The 25,070-nt window shown below is 38.8% G+C and overlaps 1 protein-coding gene across 1 annotated transcript in view; it reads right to left on the bottom strand.

The window, feature by feature from the left end:
• Nucleotides 1-25,070, bottom strand: part of LOC128649393 (ADAMTS-like protein 1) — a 466,596-nt gene that overhangs the window by 228,836 nt on the left and 212,690 nt on the right. The window contains exons 6-7 of the mRNA XM_053702643.1: nt 8,140-8,214; nt 4,788-4,945 (exon numbers count right to left, since the gene is read on the bottom strand). Of these exons, the coding sequence (XP_053558618.1) occupies nt 4,788-4,945; nt 8,140-8,214 (233 nt within the window). The remainder of the gene's footprint in view (nt 1-4,787; nt 4,946-8,139; nt 8,215-25,070) is intronic.

The following is a 25,070-nucleotide window of genomic DNA, read 5'->3' as shown; positions in this document are numbered from 1 at the left end:
AGGAGACCACTGAGTTTAAACATAGAGGGAGATGTCATCAATTTTTGGCAGCGATTGTAATCCCCTTTGGCTTTAGTACATGCTTTTCCCCTAGGGGCCTCTAGTTTTAGCTTGGTCTATTCATCCCTTCCTAATCTTATCTTATTTTATTTTATTGTGTCCTATCCCATCAGTGATATTTTGAGTACTCTATTCTTGAGTACTCTAATTGTATACCAGATACATTTCTCATAATGTTACTATGTTTGTTTATATATTGTATAGGCTTATTATTAATTTTGAGTTTATGTGTTTGAAGTCATTGTACTATTGCATTACTCTTAGTTTTTAACTATCCTGACCTATATTTGCACTCATTATCTGTTTGTTAGTAGAAAAAATGTCAGTATGTTGTCTGTGGGTTTACACAGATTACAGTTTGATTCCCTTTTCTATTTTTACGGACTACCCATGCAATGCTTTAAAAACATTATTTGTATACTAAAAACCTATTATGGTTAGTCAAATTATATGATCAGTATACTTGTAGTCTATTCAACATACTGTAATCAACTCTACCACAATGGGTTAATATAGCCCATCCTCCCCAATTTGTAAATTGACACACAGCCAATGGCATACAGCATGCACTTTAACTAATTGGCTTACAGCATATTTAAATGATCATGATATGTTTGTATCCCATGTCTATTAACAAGGCTTACAGGCCGAAACGCGTTAGACAATACCTGTGCACGCTGTTTTTATTTTTTGTATATCACCTTGAGTTTCTAGTATTAAACTGTTCTATTTGTGCTTTGAATGACTTCGCTGGTTCTTTTGGAAATTCCTCTACATGTAATATATGCCCATACATAGCATTACTAAATGTTACATAACAATGATGTCATTAGAAAATCCCCTGTGCCCATAGCTGTTAAAAAAGATGTTTTGTTTTGTTTTATCAAGCATGTTCTTTCATTAAATATTATTAAAATATTTCTCTACAAGAAAATGAGTTAAGGTAAAATAAAAGCAAATGTATAAGAAAAATAATTATTTATAAATGTCTACATGTTTTATTATTATTTTCTTGTAGTAAAAGGTTAACTTAAATATGTTTAAACTGACGCATTCACTCAATGCTCGCTAGGCAACACCAAGACCTCTAATGGTGGAGACATGGCCAACACATATAAAAACTAACAGTATAGTTTTTCAAAACACAAATCTCAATAAAAAAAGTGTAAAACTTTTTTAAAATGTCATTTTATAATACAACAACAATTAATGCAATGTCTCTTTCAAACATACATGCATTTAAGTCACACTGACATCATTCTTTAGAATGTGGAAATAAATTCACATGTACAAATCTTACATGGCAACACTACTAGTGATTTAATTTTAGTCATGTGCCATGGCAGTTAGACTATCTTTAGTATAAAACAAGGTAGCAGAATGGTTTAAACAAAGGGCACCAGCTGGAAAAAATGGCATTATAGAAACTAATCTGATATCACTGGAAACTGCATCTTCACAATTATGTAAATATTGATATAAAAAAAAGGAGTGCTTCCTTTTAAAGGACATGGAGGTCGCTTGGCAACAATGTCAACAAGCTCTATCTGAATGTAAATTTTACACTTTTTCCCAAACTATAATTTGTTTATTTAGAGTGGGTAGCATGATGGTTTGTATTCTAAACAAATATGGCTTCCGCTATTAGTAAAGAATATTGAAAGGCTTAAATTCTGGAGTTGCACAACTTAACTCCTTCACTGTGCCAGTTCCCACGGCATGAGAACGAGGCTCCCATTGCTCATGAGCATAATTCTTCCGTGCAATTACATTTGCGTGCGCTGATATTACAAAGGGGAGCGCAAATATCGCTTTAGCAAATGGGATTTTCTGCTCCACTTATAATCTGGCCCTATATGTTTTGGAATGCCTGTCTTCTAAAACAGCAAACATAAAGCAATGATATTTTATAGAGTAGCCACTGCTTGGGTTAAAGGGATTATCTTAACAAAACAATTAAACACAATTTTCACCTTTTAACATTTGGTATTTGAATGTGCCACCTAATCTCTGGTAATAAATAACATACAATGTGACACCACATCCCTTTGACACCAAGAAAGAAAACTTGGACTGTACACAAGGCATACCACTACAGGGCTATAGGCTTCTCAAGGTCTTTATGACCTTCTTAAAAAATATTCATTTTGTGTGATTCCCAAAAGTATTGTTTTCTTGTGGTTTCAATGTAACATATATATTTCTTCAAGCAATATGTTTCAGATTATGTGAAACAATAAAAAAAAAACACAATAGAGGGGGGAGCAAATGAGTTGTAACTGCCAATAATTTACAAACTTGAACTACTGTACCTGGTAATTGTACGGTTGAAGACCTGAGTGATGAATTGAGTTGTATCAGTCATTTTTTATCACATAAAACGTGTTTTATTTGTAACTGCTAAATTTTCTTTGGCAATGAAAACACCAGTTGTTTAATTTCACTTAAAGGAAAAAAATCTGTCTACCTAACCTAAAGTATAGACTGCTTTCTATACAGCTCTGCTCAGCTTGTTTGAGATAGTCATTATTGACAAGCTTAAACATTTCTTAGGAAATCATATATTTCAGACTATAACATAATAATAAAAAGGTACTTTGTATTAAAAATAAAATAATTATATGAAATAAACTAATCTACCAAAGACTGAAATTAGATATTGAAAATACCTTTATGAACAGTTCAACCCCCTAGAATACAGTAATAGTGTAATTTAAGCTTAGATAAAAGATATTCCCTTTTGTGATGTCTTTTATATGAACAGAAAAAAATGAACAGACATGGGAATTCCTTGAAGGAATACAAAAATTAAAGATTTGACCTAAGTCTTTATTTCTACACTACTCCCTATGATTTGGTTCCATATGCATATTGTTCCATCAGGTACTGACTTGATAGCCTCATGTAAAAGAGGGGCCACTACTATTTCAATAGAAAGGCTCACTTATTCAATTTTTGTTCTTTCATGTGGGCTGTTGACTCCCTAGAATCACCTAGTATTCCCCTAGAGGGGCACAAGGACCTTCATTTTAAAAGATTACATGGTTTAAACTGTTGTAAATAAATTGAGGCTACTTTGAAGCTGCTAGTCTCCCATATAATACATGAATTAGGTAGCTGAGTGAGTGATTTTTTTCTGGAAATGAATAACTAATACCAAGGACATTAGACCCTCCCTGGAAAAAGGAGGTTCATCCTGTTCTTAAAAAAGGCCTCATGTCCAACTTTGGAGTCAATTACAATATTTTTTGATCCCCGTTTATCTGCAGCTATTAAACTCCCGATCCATCAAGTTCTGAGCAATTACAATCCAAGCAACAACACCATTTCCATATTGGGAAATATTTGATCAGATCTAAGCAGATAGCGGGAAAACCACCCATGTGATGCAGGGACAACCACGGATGAGACCATCACAATGCCTGGGACACACAAAGGGTTTTAATAAAGTGCAAAACTATCCTTAATAAAGTGCAAAACATTGTATATCAGTATTACAAGATAATTTGGAATATTTAGATGTACAGTATATAGCAATATATGGTCTAGATTAATTAATCCTATATTCAACACTATTGTACAGTGCCTTGACAGTGGTCCGCACAGATATGTATGCACATATATCTATTAAATATATATTTAATAGACATAAACGTGATATTTCATAAGGAAATCTGCAGGAAATGCAAGAAAACAACCACAACATATAAAAATGGCAATTAGCAATCAGCTCTTAATTTTTTTTCTTCTATTTCATACTTGCATTTTCATGATATGAAGTTACAGTAATTTCAACTTTTTAAATGGGATTTGTATCTGCAATTGTGTATTTGTGATCGGGGTTTGCATTCCGTTTTGTTAATTGGCAAAAATAAAGAACATAAAAGAATTAAAAAAACGACTTTTATAATATTAAGTTTAAAAATATAAATGATCAAACATGTCCAGTATACCCATTATGTCCATATAAACAAGGCATTCTGATTGTGTTGTTTTGTGGTAGGTGATAGGTTCTCTAAAAGAAGCTCCTAACAACCTTAACAAATGCCACCCAGGTGCCTAGTTGGAACAGGCCATCCCCATTAGTACTGTGTTAACCTGAAAATTAAAGGAAGTGCAACTGATAATTACCTTATTTCAAAGTAAAGCAAAGGGTGAGATGGGTGCTCTGTAACAGCTTCTTTCCTCCACCATAGTAAATCTTCCTCATGTTTATTGAGGCAAATGACTTTCATTTCTCACAGTGATCACCAGCAGTGGACAAGTGCCTTTTCCCCTTTTAAATGAGAGGGTCCCTTGACCCTCAAGATAAAACAATGAAGGAGATAAGGGCTCCTTTAGTGTTACCATTTAACTCCCTGATGCCTGTTGCTGTAGATGATCCTTCATGTGATCCTGATTTGAAACAGCAGACTCCGTTATTTAGAATAAGGAGTTGCATACACTTTTTTGAGCAGCACAAGCAAAAAGGAAGTGCATTTTTCTCTGGGATCTTACTTAATGTATGGGACATCATGATTTACAAATTCCCATAACACCCAAACCACACTGGTGATGCCGTGGATGAGAAGGAATCTCCAGTTACACATTTTACTGCAGAAAACACAGTAGCTTCTCCTGTACCCAGCAGGGAAAGCTGACGGTCAAATTGTGACATAATTTACACCAAATCCCTCAAACGTAACAACACAGCACATTCCGAAAACTTTTGAAAATATATGGCTTACCTTAACAGAGAAATCAGCAGAAAGAGGACCAGCCATCCTGAGGATTTCTTTGTCAGGAAACCTCTGAAAATCAACAGTAGTATTGTCTACAAGTAAAGAACCTGTGCTACCGAGGCTGCTTTCTCCTTTTACACCTTGTAAGGTTTTGGTTTCTAAATCTGAAAAACAAACAAACAAACAAACATATTTAATCATTAGATTATCCAGTTCAGATATATTCTACAGCACATATGTTACGTAGGGCCTGAGTTGCTAAAGCTTTCTGGTCTGGCAAGATTCTATAAAAAGCCTTGTGTCACTACTATGAGGGTCTTTAGGAAATGCTGTAAAGGAAATTTAGAAATGTAGACGCTTGCATTACAGTATGGTGCCCAATAAAATATGTTTCTCTCCTTGCTGGTGAGTTTTTTTAACTTGAGCCCTTAGTTCTTATTAACTGCTTACATAGGCCTAGCCTGGCTGCTCAGAAGAGTGAATTTAGAGAGGGCTCATTTTGTTTTCTCTCTTGTCTTAACAAATGTATTCATTGTTCTTATCAATAATACCCCTACCCCCCCAAAAAAACTGAGAACTGAACTTAGTGGAAAACTAATGTTTTTACTTAAAGTGACACAATAAAGATCTATGATTAGGAAACAAACTGATGACAAATCAGCAAAATGTAAATCTTGGCAGAGTAAGCAGTACCAGCCTATCAGCTGTTTGCTCTGTGGTTAAGATGCCTACAGCTTATAGGTTTAGCTGGCATGAACCCTGTAATCATGCAAAGGAGGAACAAACATTTTTTTTTTTTTTAAACAAACCTGGCATATAGTACACAAGCCACGTGCACACTCATGAGCATGTATATTCTAATGCAAAATAAGATAAGTTTAAACAAAGGATACAAAAAGAAAAAGTGAAACTTTCTTGTATGCTACAAATGATACCAAGAGAAAGAGGTAAATGTGATTAGAACACTTTCTTGGAAAAACATTTTTTCTTAAACTGTATATTCTATTTGAATATTGAAAGTTTCATTTTGACGTCAAAGTCATTGTAACCTCCAGTTTAATACAAAATCATAGTTTCGGACCATTTGATTAAACACACATTACAAACAGTAAAGTGTAAGTGCTATGCTGTGTATGTATCCTTTTGTGCTTCAAACACAGGTCTATTTGTTATCTACCTATGACTTGCAATTTGCTTGGTTTGGTGCAATATTTAGCTTTTTCCTGTAGTTATCTGATGGTCAAAAGTGATTACAAGGTGCTAATCCATCCAAAGTGTTCTATTGCAGAATACCAAATTAGAATGTACTCACAAAGCTCACAGCTGCTATTAGCAGATATACTGCACTAAACGTCGCTTGCTGCCAGACTGGCTAGTGCAATTCAAGTTGTTCTAGCAACATATAAGCAGTAAAACCTTCTCCTGTCCTTTATACCTCTTCTTTTTGTATTCCATTCTTACAGTAGGACATTCAATGCAGGTCAATCATCTGCTCATTACTATTTAGTTTTTTTTCTTTAGGTATTTATGGAAGGAAAAAATTGAGCTATGCCTAATCTGCAGAGGAGCACTGTCACCTACCAGAATTCTAATGACGTGCCATATATGGCTACGTTCCATATGGCATTCATCCCCCTGAGGTTTATAGTTTCCTTTCTGTTTTCCACAAGTCATTTCCTTCCCAAAAGAAATTTGGCAGAAAGGTTAAAATTACACCAATGGCTTGGAAATTATTTTTCTTTCCATTTAAGTTCTGGTACCTCTGGTACGGTTTGTATTGTTCAGTGAACAGTTTGTGTTTCAATACATTTCTAATAGTTTTTGTGGTTTTTATCCTAGACAACACATTTCTTGAAGGTAGAAATTACCCTACTGTTATTGTATCTTAAAGTACTGGTAGCATAACTCATCCAGTGCTGCAAATATAGATTTTTTTACATGAAGTTCACACTGAAACCATAAAGCAATTAAAGGGAAATTAAATCCTAAGTGCTAGATTACAAGTGGAGCACTAATTTATTGAGTGCCTGCAAATAGGCAAATTTGCGGACGAGCAATAAAAAAGCAGCCATTACAAGTGGCTGGTTTTTGCTACCGCAAGCTAGCAGTAGCAATTGGGAACTGTGTGTTCCCTGTAAATATATATGTACATGCTTACATACATATATATGTATGTGTTAATATGTGTATATACACATATATGTATATATTCATATACATATATATTTACATTTGCTGCACTTGCGCTGCGCTATTTCTCATGCCATGCCTCATGGCCTGAGAACGAGGCTCCCATTGGAGCCTATGGAAGCGCGCTCTATTGACATTCGCATTACGGGTCACTTAAAATACCAGCAAATACCAACAATCCCACCCATTAACTTCCAATGATCACTCCCCTCCCAACACAGCTCCACCCACAAAATGGTGATGGGCTCCTATCAACCTCCTGTGTCCCTCATTCTCAGCCACCAATGTTAGGAGGTATACAGTGGTTAAGATGAATTATTGTAATAAAGAAATTGTTCCTTAGTGAATAATAACCAGACAATGTACCCACTTGTTATGTGTGTTGAATTAAAACTTAAATGCACATTAAACTAATTTGTTTTGTTACTTTTTTGGCATTTAAAAGAGGGGATTTTAATATGTATTAATGTGGCTGTGGCAGTGTTCATTATCAAAAAATAACTTTAACTAAACGCCACTTTTCTTTTTTTACTTGTTTAAATAGTGTTATTTCATATGTATAATATAAGTTTGTTTAGTTCAATCTCTCTTTAATATGGTGCAATGCTGAGCTGTTCTTTTAAGCGTAACAGTATTGTAGTGCATGAGCCTTCCTTCCTGCAGAACATACATTTACAGATTTAAATATCTGTCAAGGGAAAGTGTACTGTACATTTATCCAATGATCCGTTTTCCCTACTGGGTATTTCAAATTGTTTACAATTAGCCCCTTTAGCTTTTTTTTGCAAGGTTAATTTTCAATTCTACAGTGCTTGTTATAGAAAATGTATGTAAACAAAAAGCAGCCAATGAAATCACACTACCAGTGGGGGTAGGAGCGATAGATACTTGAATGTTTATTTTCAATTACTCCCTAAGTATAGTCATTTTGTGCAAACAGAGATAAATTAAGGAGGCCTTTGTGAATAGAGAGAAAGATAAGATAGTGAGAGCGGTCTGCTCTACTTGCAGGCTCAGCAAATTTAAATGGGTTGTGGTTTCAACAATGAAAAGCAGCTTCTCCATATACAATAAACACAAAAGCACAATTTCCCATACATTTTATACTCTGCAGTTGTCACTGAAACCAATTTTACAGTAGACTGTCCCTATAATAAATGCTACTTACACAAATGATCAGGTCCCTTCAGCACAAGGCGAACATGTCGGCTTCCATAGGGAATAACAACCACAGTATCTTCCACTGAAGAGAAAAAGAAAGAATACATTACTTTTCATTTCTCTTGCATATGTTTCTACACAGCCTTTTCAAAGACGTGTTTAAAAACAACTAATACAAGAATTAAAAAATAACAAATAACTTGCGAACATGGAGATAACACACATATTTTTTAAGCTCCTTATGGAGCTTGATGCCCCGTGTTTCCGGTGAGCCTTCAGGCTCGCCGGAAACAGAAGTAATGAAGCAGCGGTCTAAAGACAGCTGCTCCATAACTTGTCCGCCTGCTCTGAGACAGCGGACAGAAATCATCCCCGATCGGATACAATGTGGTTTATTGACACCCCCTGCTGGTGCAATGATAGAGGTAGATAGCGTATGCTGTCGGCATTTATCGATGTGCAGCAGACATGGCACGCAATATCGGATCATGTCCACTCGCACTATGATAATTAGGCCCCTATATATTTAATTTCTTTCATATCAGCAAACATTTTCCATTTTGGCCTTATATTTAAATATGGTCTCTCCTCCATCACTTCCAGAGTACCAATGTATGGTTCCTGAATGTCAGGTCTCAAATTTAAATAATTTCTCAGGTTAAAAGAGAATGGAACCATGAACTGTCCTGGAAGATAAAATATGTTTTCAAGGCTTTAAATTTGACACATTTTCTTCAAGGAAATATAGCATGCCGAACACAACTGATAAACATATCGGGCTCCATTAATTAAGCAGAGGATGCTGCTTCAAAGGCCCATCGTTTCAGCCTCGCCTAAAGCGGAAGTTAAAGGAACATGAAACCCAAATTCTTTCTTTCATGATTTAGAAAGAGCATCCAATTATAAACAACTTTCTAATTTACTTCTATTATCTATTTTGCTTCATTCTCTTTATAGTCTTTGCTGAAAACCATATCTAGATATGTTTAGTAGCTGCTGATTGTTAGCTGCACATAGATGCCTCCTGTGATTGGTTCACAGTGTGCATCGCTATTTCTTCATTAAAGTATATCTAAAGAATGAAGCAAATTAGGTAATAGAAGTAAATTGGAATGTTGTTTAAAAGTATATTCTCTACCTTAATCATGAAAGAAAATGTTTGGGTATAGTGTCCCTTTAAGAAGCAGCGGGTGTAAGACAGCTACTCCTTAACTTCTCCACCACCTAAAAGGTGGCAGATTGAAATCAGAGTTAATTTCGTCGACTAAAACTAGACTAAAATAAATATAAAACTAAAGAAATTCTGATGACTAAAATACGACTAAAACTAAAATAGCATTTTAGTCAAAAGACTATGACTAAAACTAAATCAAAATGACATTTTAGTCAAAAGACTATGGCCTATATTTATCAAAGTCTGGCGGACCTGATCCGACAGTGCAGATCAGGTCCGCCAGACCTCGCTGAATACAGAGAGCAATACGCTCTCCGTATTCAGCATTGCACCAGCAGCTCACAAGAGCTGTTGGTGCAACGCCGCCCCCTGCAGACTCGCGGCCAATGGGCCGCCAGCAGGGGGGTGTCAATCAACCTGATCGTACTCGATCGGGTTGATTTCTGGCGATGTCAGTCCGCCTGCTCAGAGCAGGCGGACAGGTTATGGAGCAGCGGTCTTTAGACCGCTGCTTCATAACTGCTGTTTCTGGCGAGCCTGCAGACTCGCCAGAAACACGGGCCGTCGGAGCTTGATAGATAGGCCCCTATGACTAAAACTAAATCAAAATTTGCTCGACAAAAACATTTTATGCAAGGTATTATAATCAATCTATATCTAATTACTGCTCTTTTGTCAAATTTTCAAAACTTAATTTTATTAAATTTTAAGATAAAGACATGTTATATACCACTACAGTTAAATCTGTTAAATATGTATTGCATGTTCAAACCTTAATACCATAAAAGAAAACAGGTTAATAAACCTTTACTCCAGGAGTATATAATGAGTTTGGAAGTTCTAGAACAGTGCTCATCGTTGCGGAAATTTTTTCGAATCTGTGAACAATCAATTGATTCTTCCTATAGAAATAAGCATAATCCACGAGTATGGGTTTAAGTTATGCTCTGCCTGTGCTAGCTGCAGAAACTTTTTGTTGTGTTGAGTTACTCAATACTTGTTTTAATTATTAACAGTTTTTATATTGGGTAATATGTGCAATACAGTTTACATGTTTATTTTTTTATATTTTAAAGTTGCACTTCTGTTTGTTTATGAAACTTGGTTTTATTTAATTTAAAGTTTAATTAAGATGTTACATATCACAACGGCTAAATCTGTGTCTGTATTGCATGTTTAAACCTTAGTACTATAAATAATAACAGGTGTTATGTTTACTCCTGGAGTATAGCATCAGTTTGCAAATTATAGAGAAATGCTTAAATAATGCATTACACTTTAACTAAACCCCTTAGATTTTAGTCGACTAAAATATACTGGAGATTCAGTCGACTAAAACTAGACTAAAAATAAAACAATTCAGATGACTAAAATACGAATAATACTAAAATGGCATTTTAGTCAAAAGACTAAAACTAAGACTAAATCGAAATTTGCTGTCAAAATTAACACTGATTGAAATCATCCCGATCAGGATGATTGACGGCCCCTGCCAGTGAGCAGGGGGCAGCATTGCACAAGCATTTCTGGTGAAATGCTTGTGCAATGATAAATGCGGACGGCGTATGTTGTCCTCATTTAGCGATGTCCAGCAAACATGATGCACTATAGCGAATAATGTCAGCTGGACACTTGTTAAATTTAGCCCATAGAGTGATGCATTTTGTACAATAATATGTATGCTACAAGTTATTAGTATCCAGTGTGAAAAAAATACATTCATTCCTGTATTATTCATTTCTGTATTATGATATACCCGTATTATTGTATAAAGCCTCTACACTATACATAATAAAGCAACTATGCTCCCCAGAATAGCAGAGCTATTACTTTCATGAGATGTCAGCAACAGAATTATCAATATATAAAATTGATTGGATCTGTATTTCCTCACAAAAAATAGACATGGGTTGCCTAATTTGTTTATTATGTTACTTTTAATGTGGCCTGGAACAAGAGTGGCTCTTACAAACATAATGATACAATGATGTGCACTAGCATTGCCTAGCAACCGCTAACAAGGCATCAAAACTCTCACCAGGATGCCCAATCAAAACAAACTATCCTCAAACTACTTCCCTATATTCACCAGATTAACCCCATGTTTGGATGTGTATTGCTTTCCGCAGAGTAAACAGAAACCATTTGAGCTTCATGACTGAGAAGACCGGGTGATTACAAATGTAACACCAGTGTCAAAAAGAGTGAAAAAAAAAATCACTTTTTTATATAGTTCTACGGCTGTAAAGATTTTACTATAAAGATGCATAAGAACCGTTATATGCAGATACAACAAATCATGGTGTGATTATGTTGTAACAGGACAATTTCCTGGTGCCAGGAGAAAAGAGCAATAATGAGCAGAATAGCTCTGGTAATGATACACATACAGCCAGTACATAGCCCGCAGCTGAAATGTACAACCTACTCAGTTTACACAAACAAGGATGTGGTTAAATCTTAAGCATTTTTTTGCAGAGGTAGAAACATATATTTTGATCACGTAAGGAAACTGGGTAATTAAAAGCATCTTTTAAGAAAATACTCTGACACTAAAAGGTCATAGAGAGTCCTGAAAAATCCAACGCTCTCACTTGCTGAGATTTTGACTTTATGTGCTGTGTTTATTGACAAGGCTCCCAAAAGAGTTCTGCTGTTTAAGAGTTTTGCAGATTTTTATGTCCTCTTCCAAGTACGACCTTCTCTATATTACACTTCCCTGGGTTTAGACTCCTGCATTTGTCTTAAATTAAGAAAACATTAAAAATAGCTAGCTGTTCACAAGGTTTACATTAGACGCTACATGCCGTTCCTTTCTTTCCGGTATTGAAATAACTAGGTCTTGTGTAGCAAGAAATAGGAGATATGTTCTGTACTGTCTACCTGTCCATATGGAGACTTATGATTTTATATTTATTACATTATTAATGATCTTATCTTTGGGACCTATTCCCAAATCTGTAAACATTCCAAAACAAATGATCCCACTGATATGAAAAAATATTGACTTACATAGTCTTTGAGAAAAAGCTTTGATATGGTTACTCATCAGTTTGGCAAACCATTCACTGACCAATTAATTTTCCCAGTTGTATTTATAAAGACATTTCACATAATGGATATTTCCTGGAATAGGTAATAAGGGCTTTGGACTGTTGCTCACAACATAAGTGATTAGAAAAGACGCTCTCTACAACAAAGGGCGGTTGTTTCCAGGTGTACATTTTTGACATGATCTTTTCAAGTGTTCTAGAGTTCTTTCATTTGATGCACTGAAATAAATGAATAGCAGCGAGTCAACAATCCACCATAAATAACATGGCAGAAGTACAGCAGTATTTTGCGGAAAAGCTTGTGTGTATATATGCTCTCGCTCTCTCTCTCTCTATATATATATATATATTTACTTATTTTTTGTTAGTAAATGTTACCAATTTTCAGTCCCCTTAATAAACACCATAGTCTACAAAGCATACGTATTTAAGTATACTTTCTTACATAGCCCTGCTCACTCTCTTCCTGTTTTAGAGTAATGCGCAAGCCTGGCAATCCCTACGGATGTCAGTACCATAGTATTGAATTTGAATTGATTTATCTGGCAAATCTTTGGCTATAGAGTGAATGTGAGCAAGCATATGAATAGGAGGAAAGAGTAAGGAGTTTATATTAAGGAAAAAGCATCACCATACATAGGTATTCTGCATGCAGGTGAATGGATCAATCAATAGCGCTATTCTGTGCATGTGCACGTTCAAATTAGTGAGCACTTGAGAACTAGCATGTGCATTCATGTATACTATTGCGCATGTGCTCTTTATACATGTGTGTGACAACGTTTTTTTTTTCATCTTAAATATGATTGGTGGGAGCGTGCTAGTGGTAGAGTTTTCCTCTGCTCTTCTCTAAGGGCGTTCCTACATGGCATCACACTCACGTTAGACAACAACTTTTCAAGATAAAAAAATTTCACTTATTAATTTTTCTTGGCAATGCAATCTTTTCTTTACTTTATTCATTATTAATGCAATCAAATGTTCACTACATGTGAGTACACTGTACCTTTAACAAACCATTTTAATGTTGAATTATAAACACATGAAATAAATGTTGTAAAAATCTACTCATTATATAAAAGAAAATGTCAACATAAAAATAAAGAGAGGTGGGGGGATGACGACGAGGGGTCTAGTGTTTGTGTGTCTGCTCAGCAGGGTCACTAGTGTGTTCGTGGAGGCCTATTATTTTGTGAGTCAGTGCCCCCTCATTAAATTAACCTGTGGCCTATGGATACATAGTTATAAGTCTTGATTCTATTGAATGTCTCTAGCTATTTCAGCACTAGGGTATAGTATATATTATTATTTATTTTCAGTTTGATTCAGCTGAAGGAACCTAGGTCCTGGATTGTGACAACCAGTTCATTGCTGGATACAACAAGCGGAATCAAAGAACACTGTGAGAGTTGCTCATTTATAACTATTCATAACTAGAGAGAGGATAAGAAAACAGGCTTTTATATTTAGGGGAACCAAGGTTACAATATGGTGGCACCCATTACTTAATGGACATTAAGACTAATACTTTTGAAAATTATTCTCATTCTGATCTTTATTTTGAATGCATCATTAAAGCTAGCATTAATTTAGTGTTTAATGCCCATTTAACGTAACATTTCAATTTGGTAATTAACCCCTTTGCTATCACTCCATTTTAACAGAAATAGAGCCATGCTTTTTATTTACCAATCAAAACCATATTAGACAACCCAAAGTATTGATCTAGGCCCCTTTTGGTATATTTCCTGCCACAAACCTTGGGGTTCTTACTGAAATTATTTAAATACTGTGTATGCAGTCATTAAACAAATGGTTGTAAAAGCTTATCTGTGATCCCCTTTGTTCAGAAATAGCAGACATGCCAGGCTTTCTTATTGCTTTTTGGTAATAAGAAGGCTACTGATTGCAGCCACTCACCACACTTCTGAAATTCACAGTAGTGAAGGGGTTAATCAGGTAACTTGTGAAGTTAAGTGTAGAGATTATCCTTCCAGCTGATGCCTCACACCCCCTAATCCCTACCTGACCCTTCCCAAACAGCTCACTTCCCTCCCTCACCCTCCATTCTGTGTCCCTGTCTTCTTCGGCTTGTGGTGATGCCATTGATGTGAGATGGAGGGAGGTGGTTGGGTGGCCCATCGCCAGAGGGGGCCGACCGATACACAGCAGAAAATGTTTGGGAGGGAGCCACTACCTATAGAAAATATCATGAGAAGGGATTGGGCGGGAAATCATGCGATCACTTGGAGGGGGTACGTGGGGAGAGTGAAGTAGGGCTGCTACACTGCAGAAAACTTAAGGAATGCAAAGGTACCCATATATAAATGGGGTACCTCGCATTCAAAATTAAGTGTGTGGCGAGTGACCACATGAAGAGGACGTTGGATGGAAGAACAATAGGTGATGAACAAACATGTTATTTCAAATAAAAATAGACATAAAGGACATATTTCCCATAAATATAATACTCTCCACCAGCTGTCATAACAAGTAACTTGGAATACATTAAGGGGAAACTAATTTTACGGTATAGTGTACCTCTAAGGTGGTTTTTGAAACATAAAGAGTAAGATTTATTCAGGGCAATTTGTTGCAATAATTCAGAACAGGTTAGATTAATCTAGGATTAACAAAAAGATGAACTTCTTTCTAATATAACATTTTTGCAGGACTAATAAATCTAACCAGTGATGAAAAACTGTGCTTCCATAAAAATTCTATAGTTATTTACTAGGGCAGTGCTTTTATGCAGTAATTAGAGCTACATTTTTGAGTGCAGTATTTATTAGAAAATGATTAACTGGATCTACTTTTGAATATATAAACACTTTTATATACACACTTAGAATAGTTTTAAAGTTTTATCTTAGATAACTTTTCCTTTCAAAAGTTTAATATATGAATGTTTATCTCTTAGGAATGCTTTATAATCTGAATCTCATAAAAGGTGAAGTATATTTTTGTTAACTTAGATGTGCCTTATACCAAGCATTTAGTTTATCTATAAAGATAGGTGATCAGCTCTACAAAATAATATGTTTCTATTAATGTGGTTTTATTAATGTGTTAATCAAGAAGAAAATGCACCTTCATTCTGTTTAATCACTTGTATGAGATCTAGACACTTCAAATGACACTATTACCACTTCAAGACCTCCAAACTGTCCATATTTAACAGGGACAGTTCCTCATTCTGAGCCATGTCCTGCTGCCCCTCTGAGATATCCATATGCCCCAATTTGCAGAATTTCCCTTAGACCCGCCAATAGATTGCACAGATATGCCCACTAACCAACCAGATATGCACATAACTCCACCCACTGTGACTCCTCCCTTCTGACAAGGTGACACCCCCTCAACTTCCTGAGTCCATAATACCTAGCCACAAATGTTGGTTGGTATGCATTTCAACTTAGAGGCTTATTAAAGGGACATGCTACCCATATGTTAAATCACTGAAAGTGATGCAGCACAACTGTAAAAGGTGACTAGAAAATAGCACATGAGCATCTCTATGTAAAAAAAAAGGGAAGATATTTTAACTTAAAAAAATCAGCTCACCAGAGTAAGTGACTAATTCCCCTACTCCTGCAGTGCTCAACGTTGGCAATCGACAGGTTTTGGAACACCATTTCCCATGATGCTCAGCCAGTGTAAAGTGTCTGAACATGTAGTTCTAAAACCTCTGAAGTGCCAAGGTTAAGCTCCCTGCCCTAATCATTTTCCGATTATCTGCTTGTTGGGAAAAACTGCAAATCAGTCTCATCAGTGCTAAATTCACAAATTGCTTTACTGTGAACTGGTGGGATTAGACCATAATCTTGTGAAATTTATAGTAAACTTCCTTTTACTGTAGTAAGAAATAAAAAGTGACTGTGCCTGTACATGCCAGATACAAGCTCCCTTGCAAGTCTCAGGAGAAGTATTGCGATTGGCAGCCTAAGGTCCCTTTATAATCAGAAGTGGCTACTGAGGAAATTTAGAGCTGAAATATCTTCATTTTTTTATATAGAGATGTTCATGTGATATTTTATAATTAGATTTTTTCAGGTCTGTATTCTGTATTGATAGAGAGATTTTCTTATTTCTATATTTAATCTATATTTAATTTATTTTCAACTTTGACCTGACCCTTAAAAATACCAGCCATGGGCCAGATTACAAGTGGCACGCTAATGATAGCGTGGGACATGATAAGCAGTATAGCTTGACCGTGCTAACATTAGCAGAAGTCCACGGTAAAACTGATTTACCAGAGAAGGGTTAGCATGGCAGACATCACCCTAGCACAAGCTATACGTTTAATGGATATTGTGACATGGTTAAAAAGTGCTCATATTACAAGCTGAAGTTTATAGGTTGTGCTCAAGCGCAAGACAAAACTGAGTTAGAATGTTTAGTGCAACTCAAGACCTGATGTAAAGTGTATGGGTAAAAATTTTTTTACAAAACACATCATAAACATATTAAAATCAAGAATTACACTCATATATATATACATTTTAATTAAAAAAATATTTGGTTTTGAAAGGGTTAAAAATGGATATGATATAAGGCTAGTATGGAAAGGGCTCCAATGTAGAGCTGAAACTCGCAGTTTGGGAAAGCCCCCCCCCCAGACCTGAGAGAACTGGAGCAGTTTGCTCAAGAAGAGCTGAAGAATGTAGAAATCTTATTCAGAGTTACAAAAAACGCTTGATTGCAGTTATTGTCTCCAAAGGCTGTTGTACAAAATATTAGGTTAAGAGTACCAATATTTTTGTCTGTGCCATTTTCATTTGTTTTGCTGTTTAAAGGAGAGCATCGCCGGTGGGGAATTTGACCCCAATCCCAGCAAATGGAGTGGGTGGAGCCCTGTAGTGCTGAGCTGGTCCAGTGGGTACTTAAGGCTGGGGCGGAAGTCACAGCCTCCTCTTGAGTCCCTGCAACTGCAAGGTGAAGTTTAGCGCACAGGCTTGCAGTTGCAGAGACAGAAAGGATGTGATGGAGAGCTTGCTCGCGGCAGTCAGATGGATGGCCGAGGAGACAGGTACGGCTTGCTGCAGGAGTGCCTTGCAGCAGCGAGATCAACAGGAACGCCGGGAGAACTGGATAGCAATGAGGATCGTCACAGCAGGCCGCAGAGACGGTCGAGACCACCGGATCGCCTATGTCCAGAGGGTGGCAGATGTGGGAGAAGTTGAGACGGTGATGGGCCTGCACCAGGACCCAATGGGCCCATGCGCCGGAGGGTGAGGAGACGCAGCAGATCGGAGGCCCAGGAGCAGGTGGCGGTGCATGCGGCGGATGTTGGTGACACGAGGAGGATGGCAATCAGGAGCGGAGTTGTGGCAGATAAGGTCAGAGGTGGAGTGGGTCCGGGCCTCGATCATAACCAGGCGGTTGCAAGGCGGGAGCGGGCAGTACGGCCCCGGAGGGCACCGGTGGACATGTCGGGAGTAACTGCAGGGGAGAACTCTCGTTAGGCTAGCATATGTAGGGATCTGGAGGAGGTGGACACGGCGGGAGGCAGGATGGGAGATCAGTTGGAGGGGGTTAAGCGCTCAGAGAGGGAAACTTCAGTAAGAGAAAAGGGGGTGCGCGTAGAGGGAATAGCCAGTGGGATGGCCCAAAAAGAGATGGATCGGCTTGAGAAGAGAATAGGGCAGCGAGGGTTGGCCCAACAAGGGGAGGTAGGAGAGATGAGGTCAGTGTTAAAGAAAGGGGTTAGTAAGAGGCTGGTACAAAGGGCTTCTTCTGGGGTTAGGGGAAAAGGGAAAAAAAGAGGAGAAGGGAAGAAGAGAGGAGAAGTGATAGGGCAGGGATGTCAGGAGTGCAGAGAGGATGGACAAGGGGTAGATAATGTGGTCTGTTTAACTTTTGCCGATTTGTGGGGTGAACATGAAGAGCAAGTGGTTGGAGGGGAAGAAGCTTCTGCAGAGGAACCAAGGCCAGACCTGGACTGTGACGAACTGTGGATGGACCATTCCTACAGCGATTTCGAGATGGAAGATCCTGGAGAAGGCCCGTCAATGGGGCCGGTAGCATCACGGCAGTTAGGAGACCTGGCTGCTTTGGAGCTATTGCTCTGTTCTTTGGTACCGGGACAGGGGGTGCAGGGGGAGGGGAGGGACCAGGAGCTTAGGGTAACCACAGGGTCTAGGGATGGGAGTGTTAGGAGAGAGGGAGTGAGTGTTAGGCAGGATAGGATTCTCACTGCCTCCCCCCCACAGACACGGCCACAGGGAAGGGAACCTCTGATGCACCATAGCCCACAGAGGTCTGGTGCCGCATGGCGGAGGGAGAAATCTTGTTCGCCTAGGGAGCGGGAGAGAACTCTGGCGGAGAGACGATCACCTACTTGGGGAAGACTGGAGAGGGCAGCCAAAAGGAGTGGCAGAAGGAGGAAGTCCAGATCTCCAACCCCTAGGAGGAGTAACATACGGCCCAGGGAGAGGACATCAGGACAGCAGAGGGAGGCGAAAACGGTGGCTAGCGCGGTGGGACCTGTAGCGGTGGGAGCGCCAACGGCACCGAGACATGAAGGTGAGGGTGCTAAGGCTTGAGTCTGGATGTGAGTGCACATGGTTTAAATGTGTCCCAGAGTTCGTTGATGAGTGGTTTGAGGGACCTACTGGCAGAATTTGAGAGACAGTTGGCAGAAAAACAAGCAGGAGGTGGGCAAAATGAGGTGTCGGCGTGGGGTGTGGTGTCAGGAATGGGGGACTCTCTGTCGGGGGATCGGGAGAAGTTCTAGGGGGGCCTGCAGTGACGCAGACCAGCGGGGCTAGCACGGGAAGTATCCTGAAGGTGGCAGAAAATGCTATGAGAAGATCCTGTCTGTGTTCAATTGGCCCTTTGGGGATTCACCTTACACAGGACGTGAAGGAGAAGATTTGGAAAAGAGAATTCTTGGAGATCTTTTCACTACTACCGTTGGATCAGGTACTTGAAATTAAAGAAGACGCAAAAGGAGACAAGGAGAAGAAAGAAGAAGACAAAAGGAAGAAAAGGTACCACAAGTTACCAAAAACTTTGACCAATTGTTTAAGGGCTTTTTGTATTTTAGCGGCGGTGAATGGAGAAAAATTTCCAGAACAGTGCTCAGCACTGTTTTGTTATTATGATGAAATTGCCAGGGTTTATTGGATGCATGGGGGATTGGCGTGGTGGCAGTATGACGAGCAGTTGCAGCAGAGGTTGGCGGTTCGGCCCAAGATAAGATGGGACGACAGGGACATGGGGATTTGGTTGGAGTTGATGACCCCGTTGGAGTCCAGTGAGAGTAAGAAGGATGGTGCCATGGCTCGACAGATTCGCTATGGTTAGGGGTAAGTCTGGGGATCCAGAGTTATTGCTGACGGGCTTTAGTCTGGGCTTTTGGATCCCGTTTGTAGATGGTGGAGAGGTTAAAATTTTGGGTAATCTTCGTTCAGCCAGGGAACTCCCGGGGGTGGTTCAGGGGAAGCAAAACAAGTAAGTGGCGCTGGGGAGGATGGTTGGCCCCTTTACTCATCCTCCTTTCCGGAACTTGAGGGTTTCTCCATTGGGGGTTGTGCCCAAAAAAGCAAAAGGGCAATTTTGCATGATACACCACTTATCTTACGCGAACGAAGCGTCGGTTAATGATGGCATTGACCCGACTGTGGCGGCAGTCAGGTACACTTCTTTTGACAAAGTAGTGGGTTTAGTCAGAGCGGCAGGAAGAGGAACGCTAATGGGGAAGGTGGATGTGTAGGCTGCCTTTCGGCTGTTGCGGGTGCATCCGGTTTGGCATAATTTATTAGGTTGTTTTTTCCAAGGGTATTTTTACGTTGATTTATGCCTACCGATGGGGTGTTCCATTTCATGTGCATACTTTGAGAAGTTCAGCACCTTTGTGGAATGGGTAGTGTGCAAGATTTCTGGTTTGTCTGCTTTCGTCCATTATTTAGACAATTTCTTATTTGTGGAAAAGGCTGGGTCGGGGGATTATTTGAAGTTAATGGAGCAATTCTTCAAGGTGGCAGACGATTTTGGCATCCCGGTGGCGCACGAGAAGACTGAAGGCCCCGTAAGACTGTGGTGTTACGTTGATTAGGAGTACAGGGTTTAAGATGGGACCAGATTCCTAGAAAAGTTGTGGACTATGCTAGGTTGTTTCGACCTCCAGCTATTTTGGTAATCCATGCTGGTGGTATTGACTTGGGGTTTAAGTCTCAGGGGGATTTGGAAGAAACCAAAAGAAGGGACTTGGGTAGGTTAAGGGAGTTGTTCCTCAATCTGATCATAGTATGGTCTGACATTGAACCTCATTCAGTTTGGAGGGCAGCATGGGACTTCCGGAAGCTAGAGACCTCTAGAAAAAAGATTAATAGAACCATTAGTAGTTTTGAAGTTAAGATTGGGGGCTTTTGCATTAGGCATGTCGAATTTGAGGGGGAGATGGGCTGTTGTTTCTTCCTAAAGGACAGGGTTCACCTTAATGAGGTCGGTCTTCATCTTTTTAATTTTAACATCAGAGAGGGGGTGTTAAAGGCCTTAGCCCGTTTGGGGTTTGCTCGTCTGTGACGTGCTGTGGCGGGGGTGCTTGTTTAGTATTCGGTAACTTTATGTAAATTGGTACCTCCCTAAAGAGGCGGGAGAGTTTGGTGGGGGATGTTCCTGGCTTGTAAGCCTGTGGAAGGTTCATCTGTTGTGGCAAGCACCTTACGGCTTTCTCATGTTAATATGTTTATATGTTATCTATAGTTATGATTGAATTTCTATGTTATGTATTTATAAAAAAAAATATTAAATGCGGGCTGCGGCCTTTACACCCATTTCTCTTGTGTGTTGTCTCATTTAAAATCGTAATGTATGCCTAATTTGGGGTCATATGTGAAGTCATAAATCAGAAGTGAAGTTTCTGTTCTATTATATTTGAAACAAAGAATGGAGGATACCAAATACTTTTGTTAATTTTTGCAGTGAAAATTGTGCATTTTCCTAAAGGAAAGTGGAAGGGTACAAATACTTTTGGCCATGACTGTAAACACATATATTCTTATATATAAACATATATATATATATATATATAAAAAACATGGAAGGGAACTGCACTCCAAGACCGGATCAGGTACACATCCTGTGACTCAGTAACATCCAGCCCTGGGTGCTAAATAGCACTCCAAAAAAGCTGTGATGTCACCAGAGCCACAGGTAGTTAACCCCAGTCCGGAATGGGTGCAAGAACCAAGGGAGATTACAAATAAAAAGTAATACAAAACATAGAAACACCCAGCACTCACCAGCTAGCTCACAGCTAAGATAAAATCACAACTGGAAAGGTTAGTCACCGCATCTGGCCAAATGGGAAAGCTCAGGAACAACGTCAAGGTCCTTTCCTTAGCCTGAGTCCCTAACACAGGCACACCATCATGCGAGCTCACAAAGCTAAACAAACTGAGAACAAAGAAGGGGTGCACAGGTGGCTGTAATCACCCATAGAAAATACAAAACATGGAAGGGAACTGCACTCCAAGACCGCATGAGCTCGCATGATGGTGTGCCTGTGTTAGGGACTCAAGCTAAGGAAAGGACCTTGACGTGGTGCCTGAGCTTTCCCATTTGGCCAGATGCGGTGACTAACCTTTCCAGTTGTGATTTTATCTTAGCTGTGAGCTAGCTGGTGAGTGCTGGGTGTTTCTATGTGTTGTATTACTTTTTATTTGTAATCTCCCTTGGTTCTTGCACCCATTCCGGACTGGGGTTAACTGCCTGTGGCTCTGGTGACATCACAGCTTTTTTGGAGTGCTATTTAGCACCCAGGGCTGGATGTTACTGAGTCACAGGATGTGTACCTGATCCGGTCTTGGAGTGCAGTTCCCTTCCATGTTTTGTATTTTCTATGGGTGATTACAGCCACCTGTGCACCCCTTCTTTGTTCTCAGTTTGTTTAGCTTTGTGAGCTTGCATGATGGTGTGCCTGTGTTAGGGACTCAGGCTAAGGAAAGGACCTTGACGTGGTGCCTGAGCTTTCCCATTTGGCCAGATGCGGTGACTAACCTTTCCAGTTGTGATTTTATCTTAGCTGTGAGCTAGGTGGTGAGTGCTGGGTGTTTCTATGTGTTGTATTACTTTTTATTTGTAATCTCCCTTGGTTCTTGCACCCATTCCGGACTGGGGTTAACTGCCTGTGGCTCTGGTGACATCACAGCTTTTTTGGAGTGCTATTTAGCACCCAGGGCTGGATGTTACTGAGTCACAGGATGTGTACCTGATCCGGTCTTGGAGTGCAGTTCCCTTCCATGTTTTGTATTTTCTTTGGGTGATTACAGCCACCTGTGCACCCCTTCTTTGTTCTCAGTTTGTTTAGCTTTGTGAGCTCGCATGATGGTGTGCCTGTGTTAGGGACTCAGGCTAAGGAAAGGACCTTGACGTGGTGCCTGAGCTTTCCCATTTGGCCAGATGCGGTGACTAACCTTTCCAATTGTGATTTTATCTTAGCTGTGAGCTAGTTGGTGAGTGCTGGGTGTTTCTATGTGTTGTATTACTTTTTATTTGTAATCTCCCTTGGTTCTTGCACCCATTCCGGACTGGGGTTAACTGCCTGTGGCTCTGGTGACATCACAGCTTTTTTGGAGTGCTATTTAGCACCCAGGGCTGGATGTTACTGAGTCACAGGATGTGTACCTGATCCGGTCTTGGAGTGCAGTTCCCTTCCATGTTTTGTATTTTCTATGGGTGATTACAGCCACCTGTGCACCCCTTCTTTGTTCTCAGTTTGTTTAGCTTTGTGAGCTCGCATGATGGTGTGCCTGTGTTAGGGACTCAGGCTAAGGAAAGGACCTTGACGTGGTGCCTGAGCTTTCCCATTTGGCCAGATGCAGTGACTAACCTTTCCAGTTGTGATTTTATCTTAGCTGTGAGCTAGCTGGTGAGTGCTGGGCGTTTCTATGTGTTATATATATATATATACACACTTCTGAATCCTTCTGTATAAATATATATTTTACAAAAACATATTCAGATTCATTTAGAAATATACATATCGAATATGAAGAACATTGGAACGTGAAGTATTCCTAACGCCCCTATGTCTTTAGCGCAGTTGATGTAGCAGTGTTGGGTTATTTTCCAAGTGATAACTAATAAGGCTTTTGGTAGCGTGTTCCATAGAAGTCTATGGGGAGAAGAAGTTGGCGTGGTCCTGATATCCGAAGTCCTGAAATAGCTGGGCCCTCTCACCTTAACCTCTGACTGCCTCTCCCTGTCTTGTTTTGTTTTTTTGTTCTCTCATATAGCACTGTGGAATATGTTGGAAAAATAGTAATAATAACATTAATAACCATACTGCCAACAACCACAATAATACAACTAGTCTTGACATTTAAATATCTGATGCTAACATTTGATTGTTGAATCCTTTTCACTCGCAATTAAAGGACCAGTAAATACAGCAGATTTGCATAATCAACAAATGCATGATAACAAGACAATACAATAGCACTTAGTCTGAACTTCAAATGAGTTATAGATTTTTTTTCTGAAAATTTTCAGTTATGTCTATTTCCACTCCTACTGCATCATGTGACAGCCATCAGCCAATGACAAATGCATATACGTATACTCTGTGAATTCTTGCACATGCTCAGTAGGAGCGGGTGACTTAAGTTTCTAGTAAGTAGGAATCAACATTCAAGAGCAATTATTCTAATATACTATTTAATACTTCAAGATTACCTTCATTATTATTTGTTTAAAAAAAAGAAACAAAATCCTGAATAATCAAACATTAGTTTATTTAGAATGCACTAAGTACTCCAGCACCTGCTACTTCTACAAACCATGCAGAAATATGCCCCATACCTAGCTGCTTTGTACTGAAAATCCCTGGTTCTAAAGGAGTTAAACGTTTTGAATACAACATATTCTTCGACTCACTAATAGATTTGCCAAGTTTGCTCTTAAATAGTATAAAATTAACTCTGTAGCAGCTATTCAGGTAAATAAGCCCTGGTAATATGCCCACCCTGAGAAACAAAGTATACAAATCTGCATTTGAGATTATGATCTTAAATTTAAGAATGTCAGTAAAGTCTCTTTTGTGGTCGCAGGAAAATCTCACAAAGAACTTTTTAACAAAAGCTAAAGAAAAGCACAAGATACCAGTTAGAAAACGATCGGCTTCCCCAATGCCTCTGGCACAAAATGGGTCTTAAAAAAAACTTCTGAATGTCCTTCAAATAGGCTGAAGTGGCTATTTGAGAACAACTGAAGCATGAAAGGGGCACACAGTACAGTCCCTATTGCATCCCACAAATATTTACACATGCAAAGGATTCTATACGGCAGCACATAAATGGCAAGGCACATTTTCTTTATTTTCTAGAAGCCCTGGGAAACTTGTTCTCTTAATTCTCACATTCGCTTTCTAACCAACATGATAGGAAAGACCTGCACAGAGCTGCACATGCCTACAAATAATTGGTGGTTGCCATATAAAATATATATATATATATATATATATATATATATATATGTGTGTGTGTGTGTGTGTGTAACTGTACCTTTTTCCCCCCTTTCTTAAATATATTAAGAGTATAAGATTGAGGTAGTTTAGAATTGTTTTCACCAACGTTATTAATGGTGCTGGATATAAATCGAAGTATAACAATACTCAAGACTCTGAGATAAATTTGTTTACATAAATACATATACTGGCATCTCTTAATTAATGATTACTTTTCTAGATATTCATCATAGAAC

The sequence above is a fragment of the Bombina bombina genome, chromosome 2, assembly GCF_027579735.1.
Source record: "Bombina bombina isolate aBomBom1 chromosome 2, aBomBom1.pri, whole genome shotgun sequence".
Taxonomy (NCBI): domain Eukaryota; kingdom Metazoa; phylum Chordata; class Amphibia; order Anura; family Bombinatoridae; genus Bombina; species Bombina bombina.
This window is presented reverse-complemented; position numbering and strand designations above follow the sequence as displayed.